This window comes from Buteo buteo, chromosome Z (genome assembly GCF_964188355.1).
Source record: "Buteo buteo chromosome Z, bButBut1.hap1.1, whole genome shotgun sequence".
Classification (NCBI taxonomy): Eukaryota; Metazoa; Chordata; class Aves; order Accipitriformes; family Accipitridae; genus Buteo; species Buteo buteo.
Genome location: NC_134204.1, coordinates 50542799 through 50570795, shown reverse-complemented (window position 1 = coordinate 50570795; position 27997 = coordinate 50542799). Strand labels below are relative to the sequence as shown.

General features: G+C 43.8%; 2 protein-coding genes across 7 annotated transcripts in view; one reads left to right on the top strand and one right to left on the bottom strand.

Moving 5' to 3' along the window:
- The first annotated feature begins 1886 nt into the window (after nt 1-1886).
- Nucleotides 1887-17021, top strand: NFIL3 (nuclear factor, interleukin 3 regulated). Of its 2 annotated transcripts, XM_075021063.1 has the most exons (3): nt 1887-2132; nt 3167-3289; nt 12984-17021. In XM_075021063.1, exon 3 carries the CDS (start codon nt 13171-13173, stop codon nt 14545-14547), a length of 1377 nt encoding a protein of 458 aa, XP_074877164.1. In that variant the 5' UTR covers nt 1887-2132; nt 3167-3289; nt 12984-13170; the 3' UTR covers nt 14548-17021. The 2 variants fall into 2 exon arrangements, with proteins under 2 accessions (XP_074877164.1, XP_074877163.1); XM_075021062.1 differs by lacking the exon at nt 3167-3289.
- Nucleotides 17022-17549: 528 nt separating this feature from the next.
- The window catches only part of LOC142027255 (uncharacterized), a 28101-nt gene continuing 17653 nt past the window's right edge, over nt 17550-27997 (bottom strand). For all 5 annotated transcript variants that reach the window (XM_075021057.1, XM_075021059.1, XM_075021061.1 and 2 more), the window contains 3 exons: nt 26536-26624; nt 22821-25602; nt 17550-22697 (listed from right to left, as the gene is read on the bottom strand). In XM_075021057.1, the coding sequence (XP_074877158.1) occupies nt 21623-22697; nt 22821-23176 (1431 nt within the window). In that variant the 5' untranslated portion in view covers nt 23177-25602; nt 26536-26624 and the 3' untranslated portion in view covers nt 17550-21622. The remainder of the gene's footprint in view (nt 22698-22820; nt 25603-26535; nt 26625-27997) is intronic.

The following is a 27997-nucleotide window of genomic DNA, read 5'->3' as shown; positions in this document are numbered from 1 at the left end:
ATTGCTAGAGCTCACGCCTGACATTTCCAGTGGCATGCCAACTGCCTTTGTGTGTCTATGCACCCACTGGCAAGCAGAAGCATGGCAAAAAATCTGACCGTGTAGCCCCCCAGATGGAGGCAGCAGTCGACCTCTCAGACTTGGGCTGCTTTTGAGTTCCCTTTCTAGTCGTGGTGGGCTCTCTGTGGTCTGTTACTGTGAACAAGGCTCCATATCCTAGATATTAGAAACAGGGAGGGAAGAGGGGAAAATCGATGTGAGTAAAGGTTATTAGACTTGCATAATAAATAATCCGGGGAGATATAGAGAGATGAATTCAAGGCGCTTAGATTTGTCATGGAGGTATGGTATGGGTACGTGTGATAAATGATCAAGGGCTGAGACAAACTGAAATGTATTCAGCAAGCTCTTCTGGTGTCTGAATTTGCTTTCTGTTAGGTTTGCCTTGCTCCAGAGGGCTATGTCGGTTGACATATAAATACAGGATGACAGCGTAATATAACAGGGCTGTGTTAGTGAGGACTGTGCTATTTTGGTAAGAGTGTTTAACAGAATGAAATCAGGAATCATTTATGTTCTGGAACCAGGATTTAATAAAGAAAATTTTCTGTTGCCCTCATAAATTTTACTTGTGAGGGAAAAAAGGGAGGGAGTGACAAGCGTTCTTCGAGGAAAAAAAATGGGGAAGATAGATACGTATCGCACAGTTAATCAAACGTGCGTACACTCGAACACATTCTGAGACAAGGATTGGATTTCTCGCTGGCCGTGTGTCATTTTCTAAAACGGAGGTTAAACAAGGGTCAGACCGGCACCAGACTCTCTTACGAAGCTCCGCTCTCTGCCACGCTCTGCAGGGGGAAGCAGGGCTCGAAGGCGCGGACAGGCGGGAGCGCGGGCAGCGAGTGCCCCCGGCCGCCGGAGGGGATGGCCCCGCGGGGGCGGGGGGCGAGTTTCTGCGAAGCGCGTCCCCGCTTTCGAGCAGCACTCCAGCCCAGCCCTGCCGCCTCAGGGACGAGGGCAGAGATGGAGAAGAAACACTGTCAAAATCCTCCACGCTGGGCGCTCAGCGAAGGCAAGCAGCGGCCGTGCCTCGCAGCGGCGTGAGCCTCGCAGCGGCGGGCACCGGCCCAGCGCGGGGCCCCGGCCACAGTCGCCGGGTCCCTTGCCGGCCCCCCCGCTCCGACCCCCTTCTAATTTTCGCCTCCCTTTTAGGATTAGTTATTCCTATTTTCCGCCGGTCAAAGCCGGAGCGCGATCCACCGGCGGATTACCCGTGAGCGTGGCTCGCCGGCAGGTACGTGCCTCGGGAGCACGGCTCCCGGGTCTTGCGCAACTGCTCCGAGCCGGCAACGCTCCGGCCGGGGCTGGGGCTTTGAACGTTCCTCGCCGCCCTGGCGCAGCCCGCTGGCGCCGCGCGCCCAGGCGGCGGCAAGGCTGCGAGAGCCGAGCCCCGCCGCGCCGAGCCCCGTCGCGCCGCGCCGCGCTCCCTTCCCTCTCCCCCGGCGGCGCGGGCGGCGGCGCTCGGCCCCCGCCGCGAGCCCCCGCCGCTGCCGGGGAGGGGGCGCGGCGCTGCGCCCCTGCGGAGGCTGCGCGCGGCGAGCGCCCCCCTGCGCGCTGCCGCGGGGCGCCGCGGCGGTTACGTAAGTGCCGGCGCCCCCCGCGCCGCTCTCCCCCCGCCCGCCCCCCTTGCTCCCCCCCGCCCCGCGCCGCGCCGCGCCGCCCCCCGCCCCGCCGGCGGTTATGCAATCGCCAGCACACAGACCTACTGTACCACACACCGCCCCGCGCCCCGCCCCGCCCCGCCCCCGACCGCTCCCATTGGCCGTCCCCCGGCAGCGCCCGGCGCCGATTGGGGCGGCGTCGCCGCCAGTCACGGCGCGGCGCGGCTGGCATGCGGGCTATGAGCCTCGCGCCGCGCAGCTCTGACCTACTAACACACATCCCTCCGCGCCGCCGCCACCGCTGCACGCTCCCGCCCGGCTGCTCCGCTGCTGCCTGCACAGCACGGCGCGGCACCGCACCGCACCGCACGGCGTCACACCACCACCGCCCGCCCGCCCGCCTCGCCTCGCCTCGCCCGCGGCCCGGAGCGGGGCGGGGGATGCTCGGCGCTCCGCGGGGTGCTGCAGGTAGGAAGGCGCGGGTACGCACGCGGAGCGGTGCGCGGCTATGAAGTTGGGGTGTCCGCCCGAGCTGCGGCGCCCGCCGCGCTTCGCCTGGCCTCGCCTCGCCCCGACTGGGGGCGGCTGTTGCATAATGCGAGCCCAGCCGGCTCCGGCGGCCGCCGGGCGGGGAGGGGTCCGCCGGCCGGGCCGGCTCTGCGCGCTGGCGGGCGGATCGGCGGAGGGGTGGCGGCGCGGGAGGCAGTCCGGGAGATGCCCGCCGAAGGCTTTCCCTCGCGGGGGGGGGGGAGGTGGCTGCTCGTTCCCGGCGTGCCGCGCTACACACCCCCCCCCCCCCCCCCAGCTTCTCCCTACAGCGAGCACGGGGCAGCGCCGCCGGAGCCGCTCTCCCGCGTTGCATAATGTTCCGGCGGGGAACGGGCTGCCGCCGTGCGGGGCGGAGGGCTGGGACCCGAGCGACAGCCGCGCCTCGGCCCCAAAACCACCGGGAGTTGCGTGCCGCCGGGCTGCCGGAGCCTGCGGGCGAGGACCCCCCCCCCCGCCACCTCCCCTTTTCGGGCGGCGCTGGGGGATGTTGCCCGCGGGCAAGCGGGATTAATGGCAGCGGCCCGTCCCCCGTCCCCGCACCGTGCGGGGCTGCGCTTGCTTGCCTCAGCCCTTTTCGTCACTTTTGTCGCTGTTTTTCAGGCGCTGCGGGACCGATCGCATAATAGTTCCTGGAAATGTTGCATTATGTAACCACAGAATTTGCTGGCAGCCGGGCTGGGAAGAGGGAGCTAATTATGCGATTTTATAATCTCGCTACAAAGAAACTAGGACAATCTCGCCCGGGAAAAAAGCCCCCCAAACCCGTAACTGTAACAGATTTTGTTAAAAGTGCGTTTAATAAGGGAAGTAGACAACTGGGTAAGTGGGGAGGCAAGGCGCGCTCGCCGGCTGCGTGCCGGGTGCCTTAAAACGAGATTTGTGTTGCTCTAAATTTAGCCCCATCGCATTTTAGCAATTGTGGCTTCATGTGCTATTTCTGGTCTTTTCTCCAGAGCTGTGCGTGTAGACGTTCGAGGCCATTTGCTCGGATTTTTAACTCCACGCCTTCAGAGACGTTTTGATAAGGCTGTATTTTTAGGAAGGCATTTCGCCCAGACGCTGAGCCATCTCCTCCGGTACGGGCTTTCACTTGCCGTTTCTTAAAAAAAAAAAACCCGAAAACCACCCCCCCCCCAAAAAAGAACGTCTAGTTTAAGGGAGGAAGGCGTTTAGGAGATGTCAGCCGCGCCGCAGAAGAGAGGTAGAGCCGTCCCGCCCGTGCCCTGCCGGCCGGGGCGGGCGGGGGGGCCGGGTGCCGCCGGCCCCCCGGGGGCAGCGGGGCCGGGTCCCGGGGGCAGCCGCCAGCCCCGCAAGTAGGTCAGTGTGACAGAGCCGGCGGGGAGCGGAGCCGCTACGCTGAGCCCGATCCCGCCGCCCACCTTTCCCCTCAGGCTTGCGCTGCGCCCCGCGCGCGCGGGGGTCGCCGTCTCCCCAGCGGCCGTTGGGAGCCGTTGGTGGCCGTTGGGGCGCGGCGGCCGCGCGGCGGCGGGCGAGCGAGCGAGGGCTGGGGGCGCTGGCGCTCCCCCTCAGCCCTTTGTTCTGGGCTGGGGCGGCGGCGGCGGGGGGGGGTGGTGGTGGTGGTGGTTGTGATGGTGGAATGGTGGGGGGGGTGGCGGGCTGGTAGCGCGGGGCCGTGCTGAGGGGGGAGCGGGCCGGGCGCCATGCGCCGCCGGTCACGTAGGGGGCCGCTGGGCCGCCTTTGTGGCGAGCGCGGTGCGGGGCCGAGCTGCGGGGAGGCGGCGGACGCCGCCTCCCCGCAGCTCGGCCCCGCACCGCGCCCGGCGGAGCGTCCCCAACCCCCCCCCCCTCCCGTCTCTCCCCTTGTCCCAGCGTCGCCTGCAGGCAGGGAGCGCCAGACAAAGGCCCCCCCCCCCCCCCCCCCCCCCCGGCTCTTTCCAGCGCTGTCGCTTGCCTCCCCGCCCCGCGGGAGAGGTATGGCTCGCAGGTAGGCATGAGATAGCCTAGCACACCCCCCAGGCCCGCGACCCGAGTATTTTCGGCTTTCTCCTTACGTAACGAACAACAAAAACAACAGAAAATGGCCATTGCCCAATTCTGTTATTTTGCCAAGTCACTTCGGCATTGCAGTGGCAAAAGCCGTGGCTGGACGTCCCATACTCTGGGGTCAGCTTGTGCTCTCTCCTCGACGGGAGCATAGCTTGAAAGTTGCTGGTGATAACTTGGCTTTCAAGAGGAGGTGATTTTTGTGTGTGACTAAAATGGTCCTCTAAGTAGACGAAACTGACATCACTATGCTTGTGACCAATACATCCGAAGTCCAAATTGAGTACCCCAGCCACTGTCTGTATGTTCAGTATACCTCCCGTAGGTAGCGGCAGCAAAGTATTTTTAAAATGTGATATTCTTGATAACATGCATAAACTTTTCTGCTATTTGATTGTTGGGGTCAAGTACAGCTTTGATCATGAAGCTCTCATGGAGTTACTGTTGTGTTAAACCCCCCCCCCCCCTTTTTTTTTCCTTGTCCTTGTAACTTGAATGATTGCACTCAGTTTCATTGTGTTCACTCCTGTGTATGTAACCTACTTTGAGTCATCTTTGCCCTCCTCAGTAATTAATTAAATCCAGAGTCTCATTTAAAATATTGCTATGTGCATCACTTTTACGGTCCTTATTCAATCAAAATGTTGACTTTGATGGGAAATTTGAATGAATAAGGATTTGGGTTTTGGCCCAAAGACCTGAAATAAACCAACAAGTTCAAGGATTACTGAGTAAAGATCCTTAATATCATTGGCACTGACAGTTATTGTTACAAAAGTTCTCACGTTACAAATATCTTTGACTGTTGGAAGTGCTAACGCTCTTCAGAATGATCTGCCTCTACTTTTTGTTTTTGTTTACTTTACATTTTTAACTCCTCTTACTCTCCAAAGGACTTAACTAGCTTTTAAAATATCCAGCTTCCTGAATTTGACTTCAAAGCCTCAATTTTCTGCTGTGTGGGGTTGGTTTGTTTGGTTGGTGTTTTTTTTTTTTGGTTTTGTTTTTTGTTTTAAAGGAACTGATCTGAAAGGTGTCAAAAAGCTTAGAGTCTTCCCTTGAGCAATATGAACTTACATGACCTTCTCACAGCTTAGCTTATCCTAAGACGGAACAGTATTTGCCATACTTTGGCTGAAATTTGTAGAATATAGACATTCTTTCTATTTCTATTGCAATAAAGTCTAAACAGAGTCTGTGAAAGATGTGAGTACCATGCTGCTTTTTTCAATCCTTTATCTTGAAATATAACTCATAAAAAATAGAAACCTTTAGCTCATTTCAAATTGACTTATTTTAACAAATAGTTATGCAAACTATCCTTATGCAATATTTTTTTCCAGACAGCAATCTCACTGCTGTTATAACATCACTATGATGCAATAATATGAACAATAAAATCCTCTGTTTGAGTCTTATTACACACTGTTAAGCAATGTATCTGACTCATCAGCTTAATTGACTCTTCTAGGTGACCTTGCCATGATCATTACAGCCAGTTATGAGATATAAATGTGCTTAGGGTATGTAATAGAAAAAAAATGCAAATAGATGGCCAATTCCTGCAGTCCATTCTAAAAGAAAATGACAGTTGATTTCCATGTTACAGCATTTTACAGTGCTTGAAAGTAATTTAAAAAAAAATCTTTTCAAAAAAATTTTCTTCAAAAAGGTATATGTAACTGTCTAATACTGATGTTAAGCGTGACTGTCAAAAATAAGATTGTGTAAGCAAGGGCATACTTGGACTTTACTCAATGTGATAGAAGCAACGTTCTCAAAAACTTGTTGTATTAAAAGGTAGATCTGAAATGAATTATTATTATTAAGACCTCCTTAGATATCCTGTTTTTTTCCTGATTCAAGTGTTGAGTTGATCCATGTCCAAACTAGCATACTATGAGACTGCGTTGGTGACAGATACTGCAAAAATCTCTCTCCTGTCAGAAAGAATGCCTTATTTAAGACGAGGGGGGTTTTTTTCCCCTTTCTTGAGTTGCTCCATCTTGGTGTAATTTTCAGTCTGTCCTGAAGTATTTGAATAATTAACCAGTTTTTGCCATGGAGGTGGCTGCACAGCAGTTAGCAGTGTAGGAGCCAGTGCTACAAGACCTCCTCTTATGCGTAGAAAGCAACCCAAGAAAGAAAATGGTGCTCAGCATGGGCAGCGGTCTTCCTGCCTGGACCATCTCACAGAATCAGAGCTCTGAAGATTGCTATTTCTCTGTTCTGCTTGCAGTGAGTGGTAAATACCAACAAAGTGCAGGCAGTGTTTGTTTTACATGTTTGTACTTCAGTTGTTATGTAACAAGATGCATGTTTAAAGCATCAGCTGGGATTAATTGACATAATTCTGCTGCCTTTAAATAGTGCTATATAAATTTAGGTCAGCTGAAGGTCTGGTCCATGCTTGGCACTTTAAAAAAACAGTTCAATAATAGAAAGCCATTTGTTGTCAGAATAATTAACATTTTATTTTGGTGTGGTGTTTGGTTTTTTTTTTAATGGTTCTTAACTAGGGGAAAGCTGAGATTGTATTTCCAGAACATTGTTATTGTTAAGTTATAGCTTTTTGCAGCCTAGTTTTTCCTGCTGTCAAGTAGCTCTTGAAATGAGGAGAAGCATACTGTAACTTCAGTTACTGTTGTTTCTATTGAGGTTTTATTTAAAATACTGGAAAGTGATGTGATATTTAAAATGGCATGATTTATATACACATACTATATATATTACATATATGTAATTAAATATTTATGCAAGTTATATATGCATTTCCTTTGCTTCTCCATTTTAAAGTTTTTCCTGGCACTTTGAGTAACATTCTTAGATTCTGTTCCCCACCCCATGCCCCACCCCCTTAAATCAGAGCAGTAAACAGCTTATTTTGGAAAAATTGAGCAGATCAGATAGAATCATACTGTCTTCCTAAGGAAATGGAAGAAAATATAGGTCAAATTTGCACCTATTAAACTTGACTGACCTTTTTGAGCAACAGCTACCTTTAACATATGTTTTGTGCTCTCCAAATAATTTTATTTGCATAATTTGTGTAATTTACCTTTGGGAAGCAGGCTGTACTTTAATGAGTTAATTTGTAGTTATTAAGATAAACAATAAGTTAAGTAATTTTCCTAACAATGAAAGCCTTTCATAAAAATTACATATGACATCAACTTTCTGGGTACAGCTTGGAGGTGGGTAATATGAAGGTGCAATAGTGTTCCAAGTTCCATGGTGATCTTATTAATTTTTTTAATATTTGATTGAAAAGTGTCATGATAAATGAATTTTGATGTTCCCAATGGACTATATTGTGTAGACATCTCCCATTTTTTTCAATAAGATGATCAGCATCTTAGCAAAAATGGGTCATCTTGTACAAAGCTATCATCATCAGTGTTCCACTGACCTAATTACACGTTGATCCTGAAACTGTAAGCACTTAAGATGCCCATGAAGTTGTAAGAAAAGGGAACTATGTACAGGATCAATAGTTCTGCATTGCTCCATGCTGTTGTAATGGATTCATGGTCTCTATGAGTGCAACTATATAATGGCAGTAATTGGTGGTAACATTTGTATTGTAAATGCTTTTCTCCTTTGTGACTGTGGTTAATCTGTCCATCATAGCATAAAATGCCATCGCCTTGTTTTTTTCCAGAAAGTTTGAATCTCATTTGCTCTACATTGCCTAGACTTTCTTGCCTGCAAATCTGTCCTAGGGATAATATTGCTCTTCCAGTGGAGCCAGCATTAAAGCTTTTCTTCAACAGGAACATAATTTTACTAACGGTGCTAGATAAAAGGCAAGAAGTCTGTTGAAGGATTTCAGTGAAGGTTGGAATAGGGCCACATCCTCTGTTGGAGAGGGTTGATGAATTATGATAGACCTGAAAGGTGCAGAATTTCAGAGCGTAATTTTTGTGTCTGTGGAAAGTGGTAGAGATAGAGTGGCCCCAGAGTATTTCAGCACTATCTAGGCAGGCTGTGTATTCACCACCTAAGCTTAAACTCAGCCTCCTGTCTTGCGTGTGCAATGAGGATGATATTTTTTCTGTACCTCATAAAAGTCCCAAGACAGATAGCAACTGTTTTAAAAAAACTTTGAAGATAAAGTGCAAACTGTTTTATTCAGTTTTTCAAAGTCTGGAACGCAAACTGGTCATTTAGGTATCTATGAATCGGTTCTAGACCAGCTCTTCTGGTATGTAGACAGATTTTCAAAATAGATAACTTGTGACAGAATGGTAGCAGTAAAAATCATTAATGATACCTATGCAAAACACGGACAACAGCAACTAAAAATATGCACAGACACATATCAATAGGAATTTTTATTGGTTTTGCAGTTTGCCATATAGTGGTGATGGTGACAGGGGCGTGGTTCTTTTTTAAAACAAGAAGTTGTGCTTATTTTCTTCCATTTTTGAAGGACTGAGAGAAATTTTTTGGACAATGGTCCAAATGCCATTCTAGACATGGTGCTAGAAAAGTGAATTGTGTTTGAGCATCCAACTGCTAGAAAAGGGATTTCATAGAATCACTATCAAAATGTTAGAGCAATAGCATTGAACAATTAGTTATCTCATGCTAGAATATGTTTGAAAAATTATTCTTGGAGGTAGCATGAATTATTTTGCTAAATACAAAAAATAATACGCAGTTACTCAGTGGGGAAACATATGTATGTGGGGAGGCCCATGTGCATTCTCTAAAGCAGAAATGACTTAGGTAATTAAATTACACAGAAGAGAGAAAGGAAAGATTGTGGCCCTGTCCTTCAACCTTCTGAAACATTTCAATTATTACAGTGTAAATACACAAATCCCCAGGATCAGATCCTTAATGTACTATTTTGACACAATCAGATCACTTAAGTATTTTTTGAAGTCCATGGATAAATAAATTAAGTTTTTGTGATTTCTGCATATATAATTTCTTGCTTCAATAGCATGAGTTCTATACGACAGTCTCATTAATATTTGGATCTGGGATTGTGTGCTGCTTCTGTTGAAGCCAATGGCAAAATTGCTGTAGGAGCAAGACTGGGTCTGTAATTAAGTTAATAGGGTCGACTGTTATTACATTGTTGAATTGGCACTCAGTGCCATTAACATCAACCAACCAAAAAAAAAATCTTTAACAGTGACTAATGTAAGGCAGTATTAAATGTTGGTTTTATAACACTTTATGAGGGAGTGATAAAGCAATTGAAAAATTAATCATAAGGGAAAATACTGGAATTTGAAATATAGTCAGAGGAATCATTACAGTTCATTACTTTATGTGTAAATACTGATGTTTTTCAGTGGAATTATAAAATGCAAGTGAAGTGAAATGGCTGGTTTCATTGAAGGCATTTTGCCATTATCATCAGATGGATTTGATTTGTTTACAGACTCAGCATTGAGTTGATCTACATGGAGAAGTATTAATAAACAAGGGCTTTGCCTCCTGTTTGTAAAGCAGCAATTCCAGTTGCCATGATAAAAGTTCTCAAGGAAAATGTGGAAAGAGCTAAAGATTTATTGTTGTTTTGCTAGTTCACTAAAGTGATGGCATTTGAACTAACTACATAAATAGCAAATCAGTAAGAATATATCAGTGGGTTACATGTTTGTCTTGACAGCTTCACTGATGGACTCTGGCAGAGAGCAAAGTTGAATACTGCATACAAAAAAATGTTCGTTTTGATACACAATATTTGCTGTAGACTTGCATGCTACTTACGTTCTGTCTATTTGTGCCAGGAACAATGTGTACAGGAGGGAGGCTGGCCAAAACAGGAGTTGTCAGTGCTACAGTGAGCAGATTGTACACTGGAATGGCCCAAACTGCAGAAGTTCCGTGGAACAAGGGACATGAACTCTGCAGGTTGTTGGGTTGTTAAGCACAGCTCAGTGCCAGTGTTAGGCTGCAGGAGATTACGGCTGGACGTGCAGTTGAGTTTTGATACATGGACAGTGATACTGATGAACTATGCCATTAGTCTACATTCATTTAGGAAAAGGAAACCAAACCAACAACTTTTAGCTAATTATCATTATTATCATTACTAGTAGTATTTTTCCTAGATTGCAGTGTTGGACAAACACCAAAGTGGAATCACTTTGAGCTGGAGACCATACAGGTAGACACATAGTTCTCATCCTGAAACAGTCTTGTTCAAGACTAAATGTATTGCTTCTATATCATGTGGAAATGGAAGACTGGAATATAAGAGGGAAAAAAAAGTTGTATTAAATCTGTGTAGGTATAGTTTCATTCTTCTAAAATATGCACAAATCCTATGTTTATAAGTACTTCCTTGCTGTTGCTACTGTTTCAAGTAAGCATAGATGTTCCAGGGTGTATGGCAGATAAATAACAGAAAATTATGAAGTATGCATATTAGTATCCCTTTTTTAAGAGAATAAATATTTTTATTTGGGTTTGAGTGTAGCTTTCTAGTACCGTTAAATTCAGTAAGACTTCTGTATTGGTAAGGCCTTGAAATGTCACAACAGTTGTTCTGAACCGTTTTGACTTCAGTGGGAGTTGGCTGAGAAGCATACTAAGAGACAAGTGATGATTTCATAGGTATTCAGTACGTGTTATACTGCTTCCTACTGCGTACCATAGAAAGTGTATGCATTTCCTCAGAAATGCAGAAGTTGTAAATGATACAAGTGAATACAGTGATTGAAATGTAACAAGACAATTACGGATCAGTAGCTGTGTGTTCCAAATGCTACAGGATAATAAAATAAAATCCCAGTATTTTTCTTCTTTTAATGTAAAGTCATGTTACAGAGACTGAATATTCCACAAATGCCACAAAATTTCAGGTAGCCTTGTCTCTTTTCATTTTTAAATTCTGTGTGTTCAAAAATGATTTTTTTTAAGTGTTGGGTTGTACTAGATTTAAAATGGTATGTATATTAATTAAACAATTGATTAAATGTAGCAGTGAAATGGACAGAATGGCTCTACAGCTTCTTCAGCAAATCAAGTTATACTGAATATTTGGACAAACAGATGTTGCTTTGTTGTGGGGTTTATTTTTGTTTTTAAACCTCCTCCAGCTCCTATTTGACTTGACAGAAAACTCCCTTCAACTCATTTGAATTTTGGATCAGGATCCAACTATGTAATTGCTTGTATATTAGACATACATTTCTCCTTTACAAACATGGCAATTTGTGGTGTTGCTTTTGCACTAAAATGTTAGATGCTGTCTTTGGTGTGGCTGGCTTCTATTTTCCGCTAAAGCTGTATTATCGAAGACAAATAGTTACATGTCAGTAATTAACCACGGATTTTAGGAAATTCTACTTAGCTGTTCTAGTAAATGTGTTAATTTTTCATGACAGAAGAGTTGGCATGGTTTGATGGAACAGAACTCAGCTTGAAACCTGAGTCTTTATGACCCTGCTTAATTGTTATTACATCACTCACTCCTCTTTGCCTTCTGGAAAAGACAAGAGAAACTGGCAGAATACAATTCATTAATTCTTTTATAACTTTCCCAACTGATAATGTTAAAATTAGTTTCATTAGTCATTGTAAAAACATTCCCAATAAATAGTGACATTAATCTGAAGTGGCTGATTTTTTTTTTTTTTGTTATGCAGGGAAGAATCATTGCTGACTCAATAGACAGTTCTACAAAAGCACTTGGCATAATACATTTATTTTACCAGGAACATGACTGACTGTGGAAAATGAGATATTGAGAAGCAATATCTCAGATCAAGACCAAATGGTCTTATGAGAATAAAGTATTTTTGCATTAAGAGGGACTAAATAAAACAAAGGTCAATTTAAATGCTAAGTTCAAATTTAATGATTAAAATGTCTGAAGCTAAAGGTTAAGCTAGTTTTCCTTTGTTAACTGTAAGACTTTTAGATCTAAAATTCTACTTCAATGCAAACACTGTTTTCTAAAGGTGCACATGCCTCAATGGTATTAAACTTTACTTTCATGTAATAAGACTGTTTTTCAAATGCAAATTATTAATAAAATGTTATTTCTCTAATGTATTTTTCAATACTGATTTTAAAGTTTTCTTCATAAGATACAAGAAAAAAGATTATGTAATACAGTTTTTTTCTTGCCACTATTTTTTTAATAGTTAGGTATTTGCCCAAATTATGTGTATGCATTTACTAGTTTGAATTTATATGATTGATCAAAAAGGCATTTTAAAATTCCAAATGCGTGTGTATATATAAACATATATATTTTTTTATAGGATGCAAAACCAATAATTAAATCTTTAATAGCTTTAATGGATAGTGGTGTTATTTTAAGACAATAGAAAGTACTGCACCTTCTCTAACTCAGCTTATGTTATTTTTAATCCATGAAGGACCCAAATATATAGCATTTCTAAGTCACACACCACAGCTGTTTTTAGAGGAGATGCTTTAATGTGGAAGAACAAGATACTTTCTAGTGCTGCTCATCAACATGCCTGGTGTCCTGCAGTATTAAGTGTTCAAGGTTTAGGCTGGTCAGTGATATCATGGAAAGTTCTGTGACATTACTGTAGGATCAAAACTCAAATATTTTTATATAGATTTTTTCCTTGGATAATATTGTGTTTGTTTTGGAAGCAAATCTGCTACCTAGGTATCATAAAGCTTAGAGTATCTGTTGTTTCAGTGTTGAGCTGTCTTTGTTTAATGAACCAAATGCTAGTCTAAGCTTTTTATCAAAAGCTACTTTTGCGTGTCCTGAACCAGCAATTCCTAAACAGTAATCAAATTCTCTGTTTATTCCAGGTTTTTAAGAAGATTCTCATTGCCTCTGCCAAGAAAATTGGTTCTAGACTTCTGTCTGAAAACATGAAAAAAAAGGAAGAATGTGCGTGGATTTAAAATCACTGTATTTATCAAGTTGTGGAGTGAGAAATACTGGGGTAATAGCTTGCTCTGTTGCTCATTGTAGATCTACTACAAATTGTTTCTGATGCAGCTGAGAAAAATGCAGACCCTTAAAAAGGAACACGGACCTGTTGACACAAGTAGCAATGTGGACAAAATCATGGTACTTAAGTCTACCTTAGCTGAAGTGTCTGAAGAATTGTCTACAAATGAAGATATATTACTTACTGAAGCAAGTAGCGGAAAAAACAAATCTTCAGCTTGCAGGAGAAAGCGAGAATTCATTCCAGATGAAAAGAAAGATGCTATGTATTGGGAGAAAAGGCGGAAAAATAATGAAGCTGCCAAAAGATCTCGTGAAAAACGACGACTGAATGACCTTGTCTTAGAGAACAAACTAATTGCACTGGGAGAGGAGAATGCCACTTTGAAGGCGGAGCTGCTTTCGTTGAAGCTAAAGTTTGGTTTAATTAGTTCTGCAGCATATGCCCAAGAGATACAGAAACTCAGTAGCTCAACAACTGTGTATTTCCAAGACTACCAGAGTTCCAAATCAAATATTAGCTCATTTGTAGATGAACATGAACCATCTATAGTTGGTAGCAGTTGTATTTCTGTCATCAAACATTCTCCTCAAAGCTCAATGTCCGATGTGTCTGAAATATCATCCGTAGAGCATACTCAACCAAGTCGTATACAAAACAACTGCAGAAGTCCTGAAAATAAATTCCAGATTATAAAACAGGAGCCCATGGAATTAGAGAGAGAGCCAAGAGATGACAGAGGATCATATAAGGCATCCATATATCCAAACTACATGGGAGCTACCTTTAATGTGTACTCACATTCTCCTCCTCTCCTGCAAGTTAATAGGTCCTCCAGTAATTCCCCCAGAACATCAGAAACTGATGATGGTGTAGTTGGAAAGTCATCTGATGGAGAAGATGAACAGCAGGTTCCTAAGGGTCCAATCCATTCCCCAGTTGAACATAAAAATGTTCATGCAACAGTTAAAGTTCCAGAAGTGAATTCTTCAGCTTTGCCTCACAAGCTTCGAATTAAAGCCAAAGCCATGCAAGTTAAAGTGGAAGCAATGGATAATGACTATGATGCAACACAGAAATTGTCATCACCCATTGACATGTCCTCAAAAAGACATTTTGAGCTTGAAAAACATGGTGCACAAAACTTGATGCATTCTTCTCACACTCCTTTCTCGGTTCAAGTGACTAACATCCAAGACTGGTCACTTAAACCAGAACTCTGGCATCAGAAGGAACTCAATGTAAAAATTCAGAGTGGTTGCAAAACTGGAGTTGTTGAAATAAAAGACAATATCTACAATGTCTCTGAGTCAGAGAACCTGTATTTGAAGCAGGGCATAGCAAACTTATCTGCAGAGGTTGCTTCACTTAAAAGACTTATAACTACACAACAAATCTCTGCTTCAGACTCTGGTTAAGTTACTACTGAATAAAGGCTTACTCTTTTAAAGGATGTCATTTGCAGTAGATCAATATGTTTTGTATTATGCTGAATTTTCACTGGACTTGTGATGTCATTTCACTGTAGCGTTCACATAATGTCTGATTGGTGTCTTTTTGTGCACAAATTATTATGAAGACTAGGTTGTGTTATGATCACTATGCCTTGTGTATAGTCAAGTAGCCTGTACAAAGGCTGTATATAGTGAACTTAATTTTCTTTCTGTTCTTCTACTATAAAGCCTGCAAGTTACCAGTTACAATAAAATATTGGTGACAAACACAGAACACCTACTCCAGTTCAGTTGATTTTATGAACTTGTAAATAAGTTGTTAATTAAAAAATGGCTTTTTCTTACACTGTGCTCAACTTCACTTACATGTTTGGTTTTTACAGCCTAACAACCAAATTACAATTTAAAACATCTGTAATCCTTTTGGCCACCTTTTTCCTTAACATGTTTTTTAGAAGAGAATAGAAATAAAGTGAGTATTTATAAATGAAACAGTACCAATTTATAGCCTTAGCCTTCTTTAACTTATTTATTAGTAGAAGTCAACCAAAACCCAAACAAATTCTAACCCAGTAACTATCTAATATCAACAACCTTTTTTCTCCTTCTATCTCAGATGAGACAGTAATGAGTTTCCTGAATGGTTTATTGTGATGAACCGTATTTTCACTAATATAACTTGGTGTTTAGATGAAATTAGTTAAGTTGGATTTGTGCATCTGCAAAGTTTTCAGAGCCTTGCAGTGAGAGAATTGGGCAGCACCATCTTTGCCAAGGGGTGGCTTGTGCGTGCAAGGGGTGCAGGCATGGAAAGAAGTATGCATGAAGGCTGCATAAAAGAGTCTGTCCCTCCTGCACACCATGGTTCTTTCCATGCAGACCGTGGGCCACCTGTAGATGAAGTATAAGGCTACTGGATCTGTAAACTCTGAGCTCAACTAGGCAAATATCTACATAAGGGGCAGGCAATAGTAGTAGCAGAGTTAGAGGAGATCATCTGCTGGTTTAGTTCCCAGTGTGGGACATAATGCAATTTTAAGTATGAAGTAAGTCTTACCACCAATTTGGCCTTGGTTTCAATGGCTTAGTCAACTGAACTGGAATACCCTGGCTCACTACAGGGCATTTTGCAAGAACTTCTTAAACCTAAAATAGAGGCTATGTAAAGAACTGCACAATCCAGCTACTGCTAGCCCCTTACAATTTATGCAGATGATAAGTTCTTCAGTTGATGACTGGACAGGGCCGTGGTGCTCCTTGTCTTTGAGAAGAGCCATTGAACCACGGTGACTAGAATTAGATCATGTATCCTTGGTTTGGCTTACCAAAGTCTTTCATTTTAAAATTAAAAATAATTTATAAATAGAGCATAGACTTGGCAGAGGTTCTTTTCATGATACTTTCCCCTTCTTTTAACGTACTAACGTACTAATAAATCAGACTAACAAATAAGCTTTTCCTCAAAAGGCTTTTTATTAATTGCCATACTGTATAATGAATGGAACCGTTCCATAGACTTAAAATACTAGTTAAGAAAACAATATGTAGGTATCGTTTTTTAAATTCATACTTGACTTGAGTGAGAGGAATTTGTCAATTTTTTGGGGATATGAAGAGGAGTCTGAGTTACTCCTGATAGCTCTGAAGCTTGGTCCAGCAGTCAAGGCAATGGCAGAACTCCCTGATGTCAGCAAGGCCAGGATTCACTTCTGTACCTTTTCAGGAGCTGATGATTCACAGCCATGTTCTGGGAGGACCTTGGCACAGAAATCACTGGTACTTTCTGAGCTTTTTTGAGCCTTTTAACTGCTGTGCTGTATTTGTGGCATTCAGAGTTAATAAACTGTTATTCTTTTTTCATGCCTTAATAATACAATAGACCCCATAGCTGGGCTCTGTATGTATTTGGTAATTAATATAGATGACATTTCAATGTTACTGAAAATAAGCTCAGGATTATTGCATGAAATGTAAAAATTTGCATTGAATGATGGGGATATGAGACATGAGGCAGTGATTGCTACTGTCTCTTTGCTTGCTAAGTATCTTCTGTAAGCAACAATAAAATTCTTTAAATATTTTGCATATTATTTATCACATGTAATGTGTTCAAGGAGAGGACTTAAAACTCTCAGTGTTGCCATCTGTGTAAGCCTAGATCTATTGGGTTTTTTTTTTCCATTTCTTGTTACAGTTGTTTGTCATAATGGAAGAATGTTGTCCTCTTTCTAGCTCATTATATATTTTGTGTATCTGTTTTGTGCAATTAATACTTAACAGTAATGATGTAGTTAATTTGTTGAAGGATGTCATTGCAAGAAAGTTATAGCATGGAGCTTAGGAGCACAATCAGATGTTATTTATACTCCCTTTATACCTTAGTGTTATGCTTCATTTGAAGAAAGAAATAAATAATTTGTCTTTTGTTCAAAACCAGATCTAACTACAACATGGTTTTCTATTACGTTCATCGTCCCACTCCAACACAGAGGTGTTAGCTGCAGTTGATGGCACATCCTCCTGTGCTGAAGTTGCTATTTCTGCAGCTAGTATTTGGAGTATCTTCCACAGAGGTTGTACAGTTACAAAATGCAGGAGTGTGGGTGGTACATATAGAGCCCTATTCTTGGCTACAGTTGCAAACCGGCCAGATGAAACTCTCAGCTGCTCAACTGGAGTAAATGTGGTATAGATGGCCTCCTCACCCAGAGAGCCTCACCCTCCTCACCTGTCTTTAGCCTGCTTTCCTTCAGGACGTGGTACCGGGAAAGATGGAGACTCACATTGACTGGGGGGAGGGAGAGAATGCAGTGGGATTCTCCTCCCCTGCTCCAACTTTCAGCAGGTACATAGTTACATATGTGTGTGACCGGCGAGCTGGGGAATCGGCCAGCTGTGCCCTTCCAGCTTGCCTTCCCTGTACTGTAGAAAACAGATTTGGCCTCCAGGAAAAGAATATCCTTGGCTGGTCTATTAGTCTTTCTGCTGGAGATCAGATGGTTGGTTTGAGCCCAAAATGGGCTTTACCTAAATGAATATGAACTGGTATCACATCTCCTAAGTCATCAAAACTCTTGTAAATTCAGTGATTAACTGACAAAACAACATAAAACATGCTGAAAGTGGAATCTTTCTCATGTGAAGGAACATGGATGACTAGAAAGTAACTGAAAAATGACTGTAGAGTGTCCCTTCAAATGAGAATGTTAAGGAAGACCACATACAGAAACTGGGACCTCCAGAGACTTACTAATACAAATTGTCATTTTTCATGGGAACACAGAAATTAACATGCTAGATTAGTTTGGCTAGCCCTGAACTTTGCCTGTGATAATCGTTAGTATGACGGGCTTCATGGGAAGTTTTAAGAAACACCCAGGGCAAATAACTGTTGATGAGCAAGGTAAATTTTTTCCTAGTGACACCAGCTGGTGGCTAATCAACACTGTGAACAGGTCCTCTGTTAAATCTGCCCAACTTAATTATGCATAAACACAGTAATATACCCTCATGTTCTATCAACACCTATTTTTTGGTAGGTACAAAGATTGAATGTGGATATGCCCATACATATACCTAGCCCATACATTAAGTTTTGCTGCATTCCTTCAACTTTCTGCCTTGAGTAAAACTTACATACTGCATGGGATATACTTAAATTATATTAATATCCTGTACAGCCAAATATCCCCTTGTTCATGAATAGGAGACAGGTGATTGGCAATTCCTGGTTAATCGCTTATTATTTTGGATGTTTTCATTAAAGGCCCTTATGTCCATGTGAGCAGTTTATGAGACTAAAAACATTTGTTTTCTGTAGAACTTAACCAAAATGTAAAATTGCACCATAAACACATTGGGGAAGTTTTATTAAAATACCAACTTCTAAAAATCTTTTCTACTTGCTAGTACATAAATATGCTGTTGAAAATAGGCAGTATACAATGAATTTAGTAGAAAACTCACAAAATCTAATTAATATGGCCTTTATTAACACCATATTGTTTTAAAAATACTTTTACAGTTTCTTGCACAATATGAGCTTGGTAGCTACAAGAATACAACACAACAATTTTTGGTATTTATTGCATAAGAATGAGTAGCACATATTGTTCCATTACCAAGTGCCAAATTAAAAGTTAAAAATACTAGGCCAAATACTAAGGCTTTCAACTCCATGTTAGATTCTGCTTTCCTTAATGAAGCAGACTTTTTATGTGTCCAGTAAGGGACTTAATCAAGATGAGTAACATTGCCAAGACATAATCTTTACGGTTCACTCATGTCACGGACTCCTACTGATTTTCCTGTTTCTAAGGCTAACTTCCTTATGACACAACAGTGATATATGACTCACTTTATTCATATCACTGGAGTTATAGGGAACTTGCTCATGTACGAAAGAGAAGGCAGCCAGATATTCAACTATTATTTATTCAATGACAGCTCTAAAAGGACTCAGTGAATTATGAGCAAAAGCTCAGAGTAGAGGTGTAGTGTTTATTTGCTTGGCAGAGAAAGCATCAGAAGACATTTGGTTTTAGGACTCCAAAAAATAGCAGGAATGCATCTATGCTTTTTATGATCTGACCAGCTATTACCTGCGTGCCAATCCCAATGGCCGTGACTAGAGTTATGGTAATTCCTCCTCCTTAAACACTATGGAGCTCCACAGGATTACGAGCATAAGTGCTCGGGAAAACCAAACGTAGGGCCTGCAACTCTGCCACGATTTTATGTGGGTTTTAATCTCCTGCACACAAGCATCCTTCCTGCTTGTACGGCATCTCAGAGACATCTGATCTGAGAAAGCCTGCATCAGTCCAAAGGTTCTGGGGAAGCTAAATGGCCATCTAATAATACCAACATTCAGATAACATGGTCAATTTTTCCTCCACCAACCCTTGTTCCCCCTACAAACGGATACACAACTTAAAATGCCAGGCAGTTGTTACACTTTTCCATGCTATTCAGATTCTTGGATGTGCAAATGCCTGAATGGGCATCTAAGTTAATGACTTCCATATGTAAAAAGAACAGTCTGCCCTTCTATCTCTATGTGCCAGAGTCGGCATCCATTATGTCTACATTTCTGAGGCACGATACCAAACACGTTTCTTTCTGACAATTTGGGCCTCTAAAAATTCTCTTAAGTTTTGTATATAAATATACTGAGGACATATTGCATCGCTTTTCATGCGAATTGCATTATGTAGCCCTGAAAGCCAGGATATTAATGGTCTGTATAACAATCAGAAAATACCAAAGCATAATACTGTATCATAAAATAGCCGAAAAGATGGTAAAATGCAATGAGAGCCATTGTAGCAGAACACAGTGTTCCTTTCTCTGGGCCTTGTTCCCATTAAGGATTTAGAAATACTAGAGGGAATTTAGGGGAGAAAAGTAAAATAACAAACTCGCAGGGGCCGATCCATGAATTAAAGCACATTAACCTATAAATCCAGACTATACATATCAATAGCCAATATATTTGCACAAAATATTTAGTTTCCATTGTCCAAAACAGTCTTGGTGACACATGTTTTTTAAAAGCCTGGTAGTTAAAAATGTGAACAAGCAAATGTCAAAAATATTTATGTAAGCAAAACTATATTGGACAAGAGACCGTTACAGTTAGACAACATACATGGCCTACAAATATTGTCTGGGGTTGGAGGTAATAGTTTACATTTTCTCATTTTTTGTCCTCCTACATGGCTGCCTTCCTTTAAAAAGAAAGATTTTTCACTTCTTTCATCAGATAATGTTTATGGCAGTGAAAACTATGAAAATTGGAGAAAAGCTAACAATGCTGATTTGATGGTATTGAAAGGTAGTAGAATGGAATAGTTCCTGCTGGAAAGGATCTACAACGATCATCCAGTCCAAATGCCTCTTCCACTTTAGGGCTGACCAAAAGTTAAAACTTATGATGAGGGGCATTGTCCAAACGCCTCTTTTTAAGGCACTGGCAGGCATGGGGCATCGACCACCTCTCTAGGAAGCCCGGTCCAGCGTTTGACCACCCTCTTGTTAGAGAAATGCTTCCTAACACCAAGTCTGAATCTCCCCTACCACAGCTTTGAACTATTCCCACGTGTCCTGTCACTGGATCCCAGGAAGAAGAGATCAGCAGCTCCCTCTCCACTTCCCCTCCTCAGGAAGTTGTGGAGAGCAAAGAGGTCGCCCCTCAGCCGCCTTTTCTCCAAACTAGACAAACCCAGAGTCCTCAGCCGCTTGGCATCCATCTGCCGAGCATCTGCTGAAGATGGGCTCTTTCCAGGTGGAGAAGAAGGCATGTCAGCGCCAAGGCTGGATCTGGAAGAGGGGGAAGAAAGCCCGTGCTCGAGGGCAGCAGCATGGTCACCGTTCCCTGGCTGCCTTCCAGCCGGGCAGCGCGCCGCGTCTGCTGGTGCCTGGCGTTGTCCCTCCGAGGGGCAGGACTTTGCGCTTCCCCTTGTTGAGCTTGTCGGGGCTCCTGCCTTGGCAGGGGACGACCCTAGGCTGATGCAGAGAGCAGCACCGAGTCATGAGTCTGCGCGGGAGGAGGGATTTGGGTGCCGCTGTAGCGAGGCTGCAGCCGGCAGTGCAGGCTGGTGGGAGAGCAGAGCCCCGGGACGTGGGGGCAGAGGGGGCGGTGAGGAGGAGGACGAGCCCGGGGTGATGAGCGGTGGGGCACGGGCTGGTCCTGGAGAGCCCCGGCTGGAAACATCTGCCCCGGGAGCAGCTGCAGAGATGCTGCAGGCCTGGAGCTGGGCAGCACTTGCCTTTGGGTGGAACAATGAAGTAGTGCCTGGCACAGGTAGAAGGACCCATCAGTGTTAACGTCCCACCCCTCCCGGCAAAAAAGCAAGGCAGGGTGAGGACAGCAACACCACCTGCACTGTTAGTAACACTGAGACTTTTTCTGTAGTTTTCACGCACTTATTTTATTTGGATGATTGGATGTGGGGGGCCGGGAGCCCTTGAGGGCTGGCGCATGCCCCAGCTGATGGCCCAGTCCTGGTTTGGCCACCCCCTGAGGGACCCTCCAGGGTCACCGACGCAGTGCTGGCCTCTTGTTGGCTGGAGAGGCCTCGGAGCTGTCGGTCCTCCTCTTTGGGGCTCGCCGTGGCCTCCCAGGGGAGCGTTCACTGCCCCGGCTGGAAGTAGAGGGCTCGGGCACAGCCTCCCCTGGCTCCTCCTGGGGCACTTCTTGCTCCGCAGGGATGGCAATGGGAGCAGAGGGGTGGCTGCTGGGACCCCCATCAACGGCAGCGGATGAGGTGCCGGGGAGCTCGTCTGTGCTGGATCTGCTGGAGGAGGCTGGGCCGGTGACAAGAGACCCTCCTTGGGTGGTAGTGGGGCCGGGGGCACCCGTGGGGTGGTCCTCCTGACCCCCAGCAGCAGCGGCATCCTGCCAGCCGGGCAGACGTTGGGTCTCTCTGCTGTGCCGTTGTGCAGCGACATGTCTGTGGTGTTGGAAGAATGTCTCCTCACGGTTTTGGCGGGAGACCCCCAGCACCCGTCCCAGCAGCTCTGTATCCATCCTTTGGCTGGTCAGGATGGTGGTGATGGTGTCCTCCTCCATGGCTGTCTCCAGCACCCTGCTGCCAAAGATCTCCTCCATCTGCCGATGGACACAGGGCTGCAGGACCTGGAGGAGCGCTGGGTTGTCCCGTAAGTTGTTCAGCCAGTTTGGGGGCTGGAAGATGCCCACAGGACGCCTGGGCACCCCTCCTGCAGCCCAGCGTTGGGGTGCTCCAGGGAGATGGAGGTCGTGGGCGGCTGCGCGTCTGGGAGCTCCTCCCGCCTGACGGACAACGCCTGAGGGTGGTGTGATGATATGCTCCATGTAGTCATCATCCGCCCGCACCGAGTGCAAGATGGAGAGGATCCCCCTCTTGCAGAGGGGGCACTCGGGCTTGCTCTCAGCCCACCGCAGGATGCACGGGTAGCAGAACCGGTGGAGGCATGGCATAACAAAGCTGGCCTCCTCCCAGCTCCCCAGGCAGATGGGACAGTGGTCCTCCGGCTCCGTGGCCATGCTCTCCACGTGCTGCGGTGGGCGGGGGGGAACCAGGGACATGGAACCCCTCCCTCTCACTGGCGCTGCAGCAGCTGCTGTCACGCTAGAAGAGAAAGAGAGGGCAGGGTCACTGTCTGGCCTGGGGAAGGGGTGGAAGAAGTGCCCAGGTCCCTCAAGAAGGAAACCCTCCCAGCTCCCCAGGGTGAGGCGTCCCCCACCAGCTCACCTCTGCTGCTGTGAGTGTAGCTCCTGGGTGCCCCGGCTGCCTGGAGCTGGCAGGGCCAGGGAAAATCCTTTGACGGCTCTGGGGTCGGGCACTGAGAGCTGCAAGGAGCAACTCCCCGAGCACGACACCACCGCCAAGGCCTCGCTCAACACTCCAGACCTCGTGATCTGCTCAGCTGGAGTGCGGGCACGAGCCGGCTGGCTGAGACTTGGCGCCCAAATATAAGCAGTGAGAGTCGCCTGGTCACAATCCATCGCTTGGGGATGTTGTATCCATCCCTCAGTGACATCACGACGGGCCATCCTCGCCCACGGCACTCGCCCCAGCAGCGCTGCGGCCCCAGCACAGGTGTCCATTGCTAGGTGACATTGCAGTCCATTGCTGTGGGGTGGGGGGGAAGTGAATGAACAGCTTCATGGTGCTTAATTGCTGGTTGGGGTTAAACCACATCATCTCACAGTTGGACAACTTGTCCAGAAGGATGCTGTAACGGACTGTATCAAAAGCCTTCCCAAAATCCAGAAAAGCCATATCTGCATTCTCTTCACCCACTAGGAGGCTGACCTTATCACAGAAGGATAGACAGGGATTTCCCTTTGTGAACCCATGTTGACTGTGCCTGATGATTGCATTGTCCTTGAAAGGCCTTTTAGTAGCACCCAGTAGGATCTTCTGCTTCATTTCTCCAGGTGCTGAGTTTACAGTAACAGGTCTGTAGTTTTCTGAGTCTTCCTTCATGCCTTTCTTTTAAATTGGAACACTGCTGGCCCCTTACAATTACCATGTCCCCACAAGGAAAGTCACTGTTCCTGCAGTCATGGTCCTCCAACTCAGAGGACCGGACAGCCCAAGGTCTATCATTAGTATTAAAGACTGAGGCAAAAAAAGCACTGAATGCCTCCACTTCTTCTGCACCCCTATTTGCCAGGGGACCATCTTCAACAAGTATGGGTCCTATATTTTCCTTGGACGTCCTGTTGGTATTAACATACTTTAAAAATCCTATCTTGTTTTCTAGTACAACAATAGCCAGTTTCAACTCCAGCTGAGCTTTGGCCTTTCATGTTGTATCCCTACATACGCAAACGACGGCTCTGTAATCTTCCTGTGAAGCCTGACCTTGCTTCTAGAGATCATCCAATCTCTTTTTCCTCCTGAGTTCCAAGAGGAGTTCCCTGTTGAGCCAAGCTGGTCTTCTGCCCCGATTGCTTGCCTTGCAACACAATGGGATGGCCTGCTCCTGTGCTTTAACTGACCAGCACTCATGGACCCCAAAGCCCTCAAAAGCAGATTTCCAGGGAACACTGCGAAGTAGGCCCCCAAGCAGCTTAAATTTTGGTCTCTTGAAATACGGGGTAGCAATGGTGGTGAACTTTTTTCTCATTACACTAAAAATTTTAAACTCAACCATTTTGCGATCATGGTGGCCAAGATAGCCACCTACCATCACATATCCCGTGAGTCCTCCTCTATTCAGAAATGACAAGTTGAGGACAGCACCTTTCCTAGTTGGCTTACTGAGTACTTATGACATGAAATTATGTTCAGCCAACTCCAGGAATTTCCCAGGCTTGCTTGTCACAGCAGTACGTTACTCCCAGCTGATGTCTGGGAAGTTGAAATCTCCCATAAGGACAAGGACTACCAATCCAGAGATTTCTCTTAATTGCCTATAGAATAATTCAGCAGTGCTAGTGTTGGTATGGAAGGGAGGTACAGTCTTAAGGTTTATGCATTAATCTACATCAGTTTCTAGATCAACAACAAATTTCACTGTAAATCTTAGCAACACAGTGAGAGATATAGGTAAATTAAAAACAATGCCTTGTATTTGAGAGTCCACTACAGAACTTTCTATGTCTATACTGGGTTCCTGGTAGATGTTTTATGTAGTATCTATGCACTAGTCTCTTCGGGTATGGAAAAAATGAAAGTGTGGCCTGTAGATGACATGCAGAGGGGAACAAGAACTCATCTGCAGTCCGAGTTCTTTATAAACTACTCTGTTTTGTCAGAAGTCTATCATCTTCTTAACAAGTGCAGGGTTATGGTTGAGAAGGAAACTGACTTCCCTACCTTAAAAAAAAAGCTACACAGTCCTCACTTTTATGTATTATGATCATTCTTGATGTGATAAACAGTTAAGTAACATGTCAGATTGTACAAAAAGTCAGCTGGGTCTCAGAAGATTACTTTATAAGTAGGATGTGATATAATGGATTTGAGTAGTAAGAAAAGCCTGAGAGCCTCCTGGAGCCATTTTATCACTATCTGTTACAATCTGTCCACGTGACACTTGCTAATCTGATGCTTTCACTCACTAGCTTGCATTCATGGGAGCTTTCATTGTTTATTTTTCTTCTGATAATTCTGCTTACATAAAACTCATGCGATAATGCTCCTTAAGGAAGATACTCTCTTTTTGTTCATGTGTGGCCTCAAGAGATTACAGAGAGTCTCCACAGACTCTGTGCCAGACTCTCCTCTCTCTGCACCATGTCTTTATAATGTGGCTGGAAGCAGACTTTTTCCCTAAAACAGCATTGTAGTGAACCAGGGTAACAATGGCCTAAAATACACTGCTGCTGAAGAGTGATTACTGCATGTCCCCCAGTCGTTGACTAAGAAGTTTTTTCCTTCCTGTCGATTCTCATGGGCAGATCTCGGAAAACTTCCCTCAGTCTCAGTAGTGATCTAGTTGAAGCTGTTTCATTTTCCCAACCACTGCAGTTAGTTCAGATTCCAGATGCTCAAATTTTCCGTAAGTTGCTGAAGCTATCTCCTAAAATAAGGAAATCACAGGGTCATTAGTTAAGTCCCATGAGCAACCCTTGACTAAAATCTGAAATTAGCCAAGGCCAGTTCTTTTGACTTCAGCATCCTTGCTCAGTTTGAAATGTTTCTTTCTTCAGTTACCAGCATCTTTATCGTGTTTATCTTTTTATGGATATCTAAGCATAAATAAGTAATCCTAATTAAATTTAAAAACGAAACTATTGAGAGCAGAGCCTAAAGAAACTTGACCTCCTTGTTTACTCCTGCCCTCCAGACTATATCTCTCAATATCAATTTGAATATTATGGTGTGTTCTTGTATACACAGAATGCTTTCCATCTAAATTTTTTCCTCACTCCTGTACAGTGAGACAATCTCAATTCTACTACCTTACTGTGGCTTTAATTTGGCATAAATTTTCTGGCAACATTGTATTACTTGATATTTACATCAGATGAAGGAAATGGGATCCAGCCTTCAACAAGGATCTCATTTTGTTATGGTAGAATCTTTTTGTGCAATGTAATAGGGGTGCTGGCAATGGAAAGAATGTAAAAAGGCAAAGCAACAACAGTGTTTTCTTCATCAGGTAACTGTGGTTTGATAACTTGGGCCATATTTGTTATTTATTATACAAGTCTTTCTTTACAGAACATGGTGAAATAATTAGCTTTCAGTATTAATTTTCTTGGATTGCCTGTCTCAGCTTTATTAATTATTTTCTGCACCATCTCTGAAAAAGCTTGGCACCAAAAACTGTAGTTAAATATGTTGTAGTTACTTCGTAGGAGAAAAACCTTTTTGTTGTCACTTGAATCCTTTAGAACAGGAAGCAAAATGTGCTCCTTAGAGAGATACTCCTTAGAGAGGTACTCAAGGACTGGGACACAATACAATTTTTTTTTTTTTAAGGCTGCGTACACACACTTTTTTTACTCACTGTTTTTCCAAGTATTCCTGATTCAGCTGAAGCTACAGTCCTAAAATATCCACAGGGCAGTTGCCTGCATATGGCAAATGGTGGTTTTCCTGAAATGCAGCAGATTCTCTCATTAGAATTTCACTCAGGACCATTTGTAGTTATTAAAGCACTTAGGTAAAGGAAGAAAGAAATTAAACTACAGATGCCAATAATTTTTATTTAAATTCAAGGATGACTAGAAGTCCAAGGGCAGTCTGCAACTCAGTAAAGAGATTACTAAATCTGAGATATGAAAAGAGGGACAGGTTACTGGAATATGAAGTGTTTTTCTTGGAAATGATACAGTGTATGTGTTTGCCTATCTATTTATAACATGAAACATGACCCAACCACATTTTTCCTGTGCAACATGTTAAGTGTTGCATGCATTTTGAATACACATGTAATGGTGAGATACACTGAAAAGCTGCTATCATGAACTGACCCAGTTTTCTCTCAAAACTTGTCAAAAACCCTTAGGAAACAATAATGATAATTAATAAACAGGTTTGTATAACAGGTTTTGAACCCGAGTTGAGAAGAAAAAGTTTTGCATATGGTGCCAAGTAATTTTTGTAACACCAAAAGTGCATTTCTGTAGCATTCCAAGCTATTTTTTCACAGTTTGATGCAGAAGACAGTGTTTGTTCAAAACTTCTGCTAAATTTATGCCTTAGTACATTTCTGAAACATTCACTAGAGAAATGGGAGCTCTTCTGTTCTTGTCTGTGACCATTTTACCACTCAAAGGTTATGGGAAAGAACATTAAAATGGGGTAAAGAGCAACAGAATATGCAATGAAATCAAAAGAATTTCTCTCAGTGTAGCTGATTAAGTACAGCATCAGGCAGAAAGTTAAGTAAACACACAGTCATAGAAAAAAAATCCTACACTGGGGGAAAGACTCCTTTGGTTCTTCTTATAAGAAGAATTGCTAGATGGCAAGTCTAATTCTCACAAGAACTCTGTTGCAAACTTTGTACTCAACATTTGGAGCTTATCCTGTCAAGCAGAAAGTACAACCACATGCAGCATGAGAGAAACATTTCAGTTTGTATGACAAATGTCACTTGAAAATGGGCTTTGCTTTTAATTTAGAACATTGTAAACACATCAGGAGAAACTAGTTTTGATCATTTGCCAAATATTGCACAAGTATTTAGACTAATAAATAGCCTTCTATAACAGGAAGTGTACTGTATATTTTATGTGTTCCCACAATTTTTAAGAGAAAGTCTCATCCCTTCTGTTTCACAGATGTTTCTAGAGAAAAAGAAAACTAGATAAAATAGCATATATTATTATCAAAAAAGCATTTCAATCATCAGCCAAAGGTTTAGGAAACATTAAGAGTACATTATAAATAAGACTACATTTTAATTAGGGGATTTTGCTCACTGATTAGTCTTTCAGACCCCAGGTTAAAGTCATGCCTTACTT

Coding starts and splice junctions, on each gene's coding strand:
- NFIL3 (XM_075021062.1), top strand. CDS start 13,171: ATGCAGCTGAGAAAAATGCAGACCCTTAAAAAGGAACACGGACCTGTT.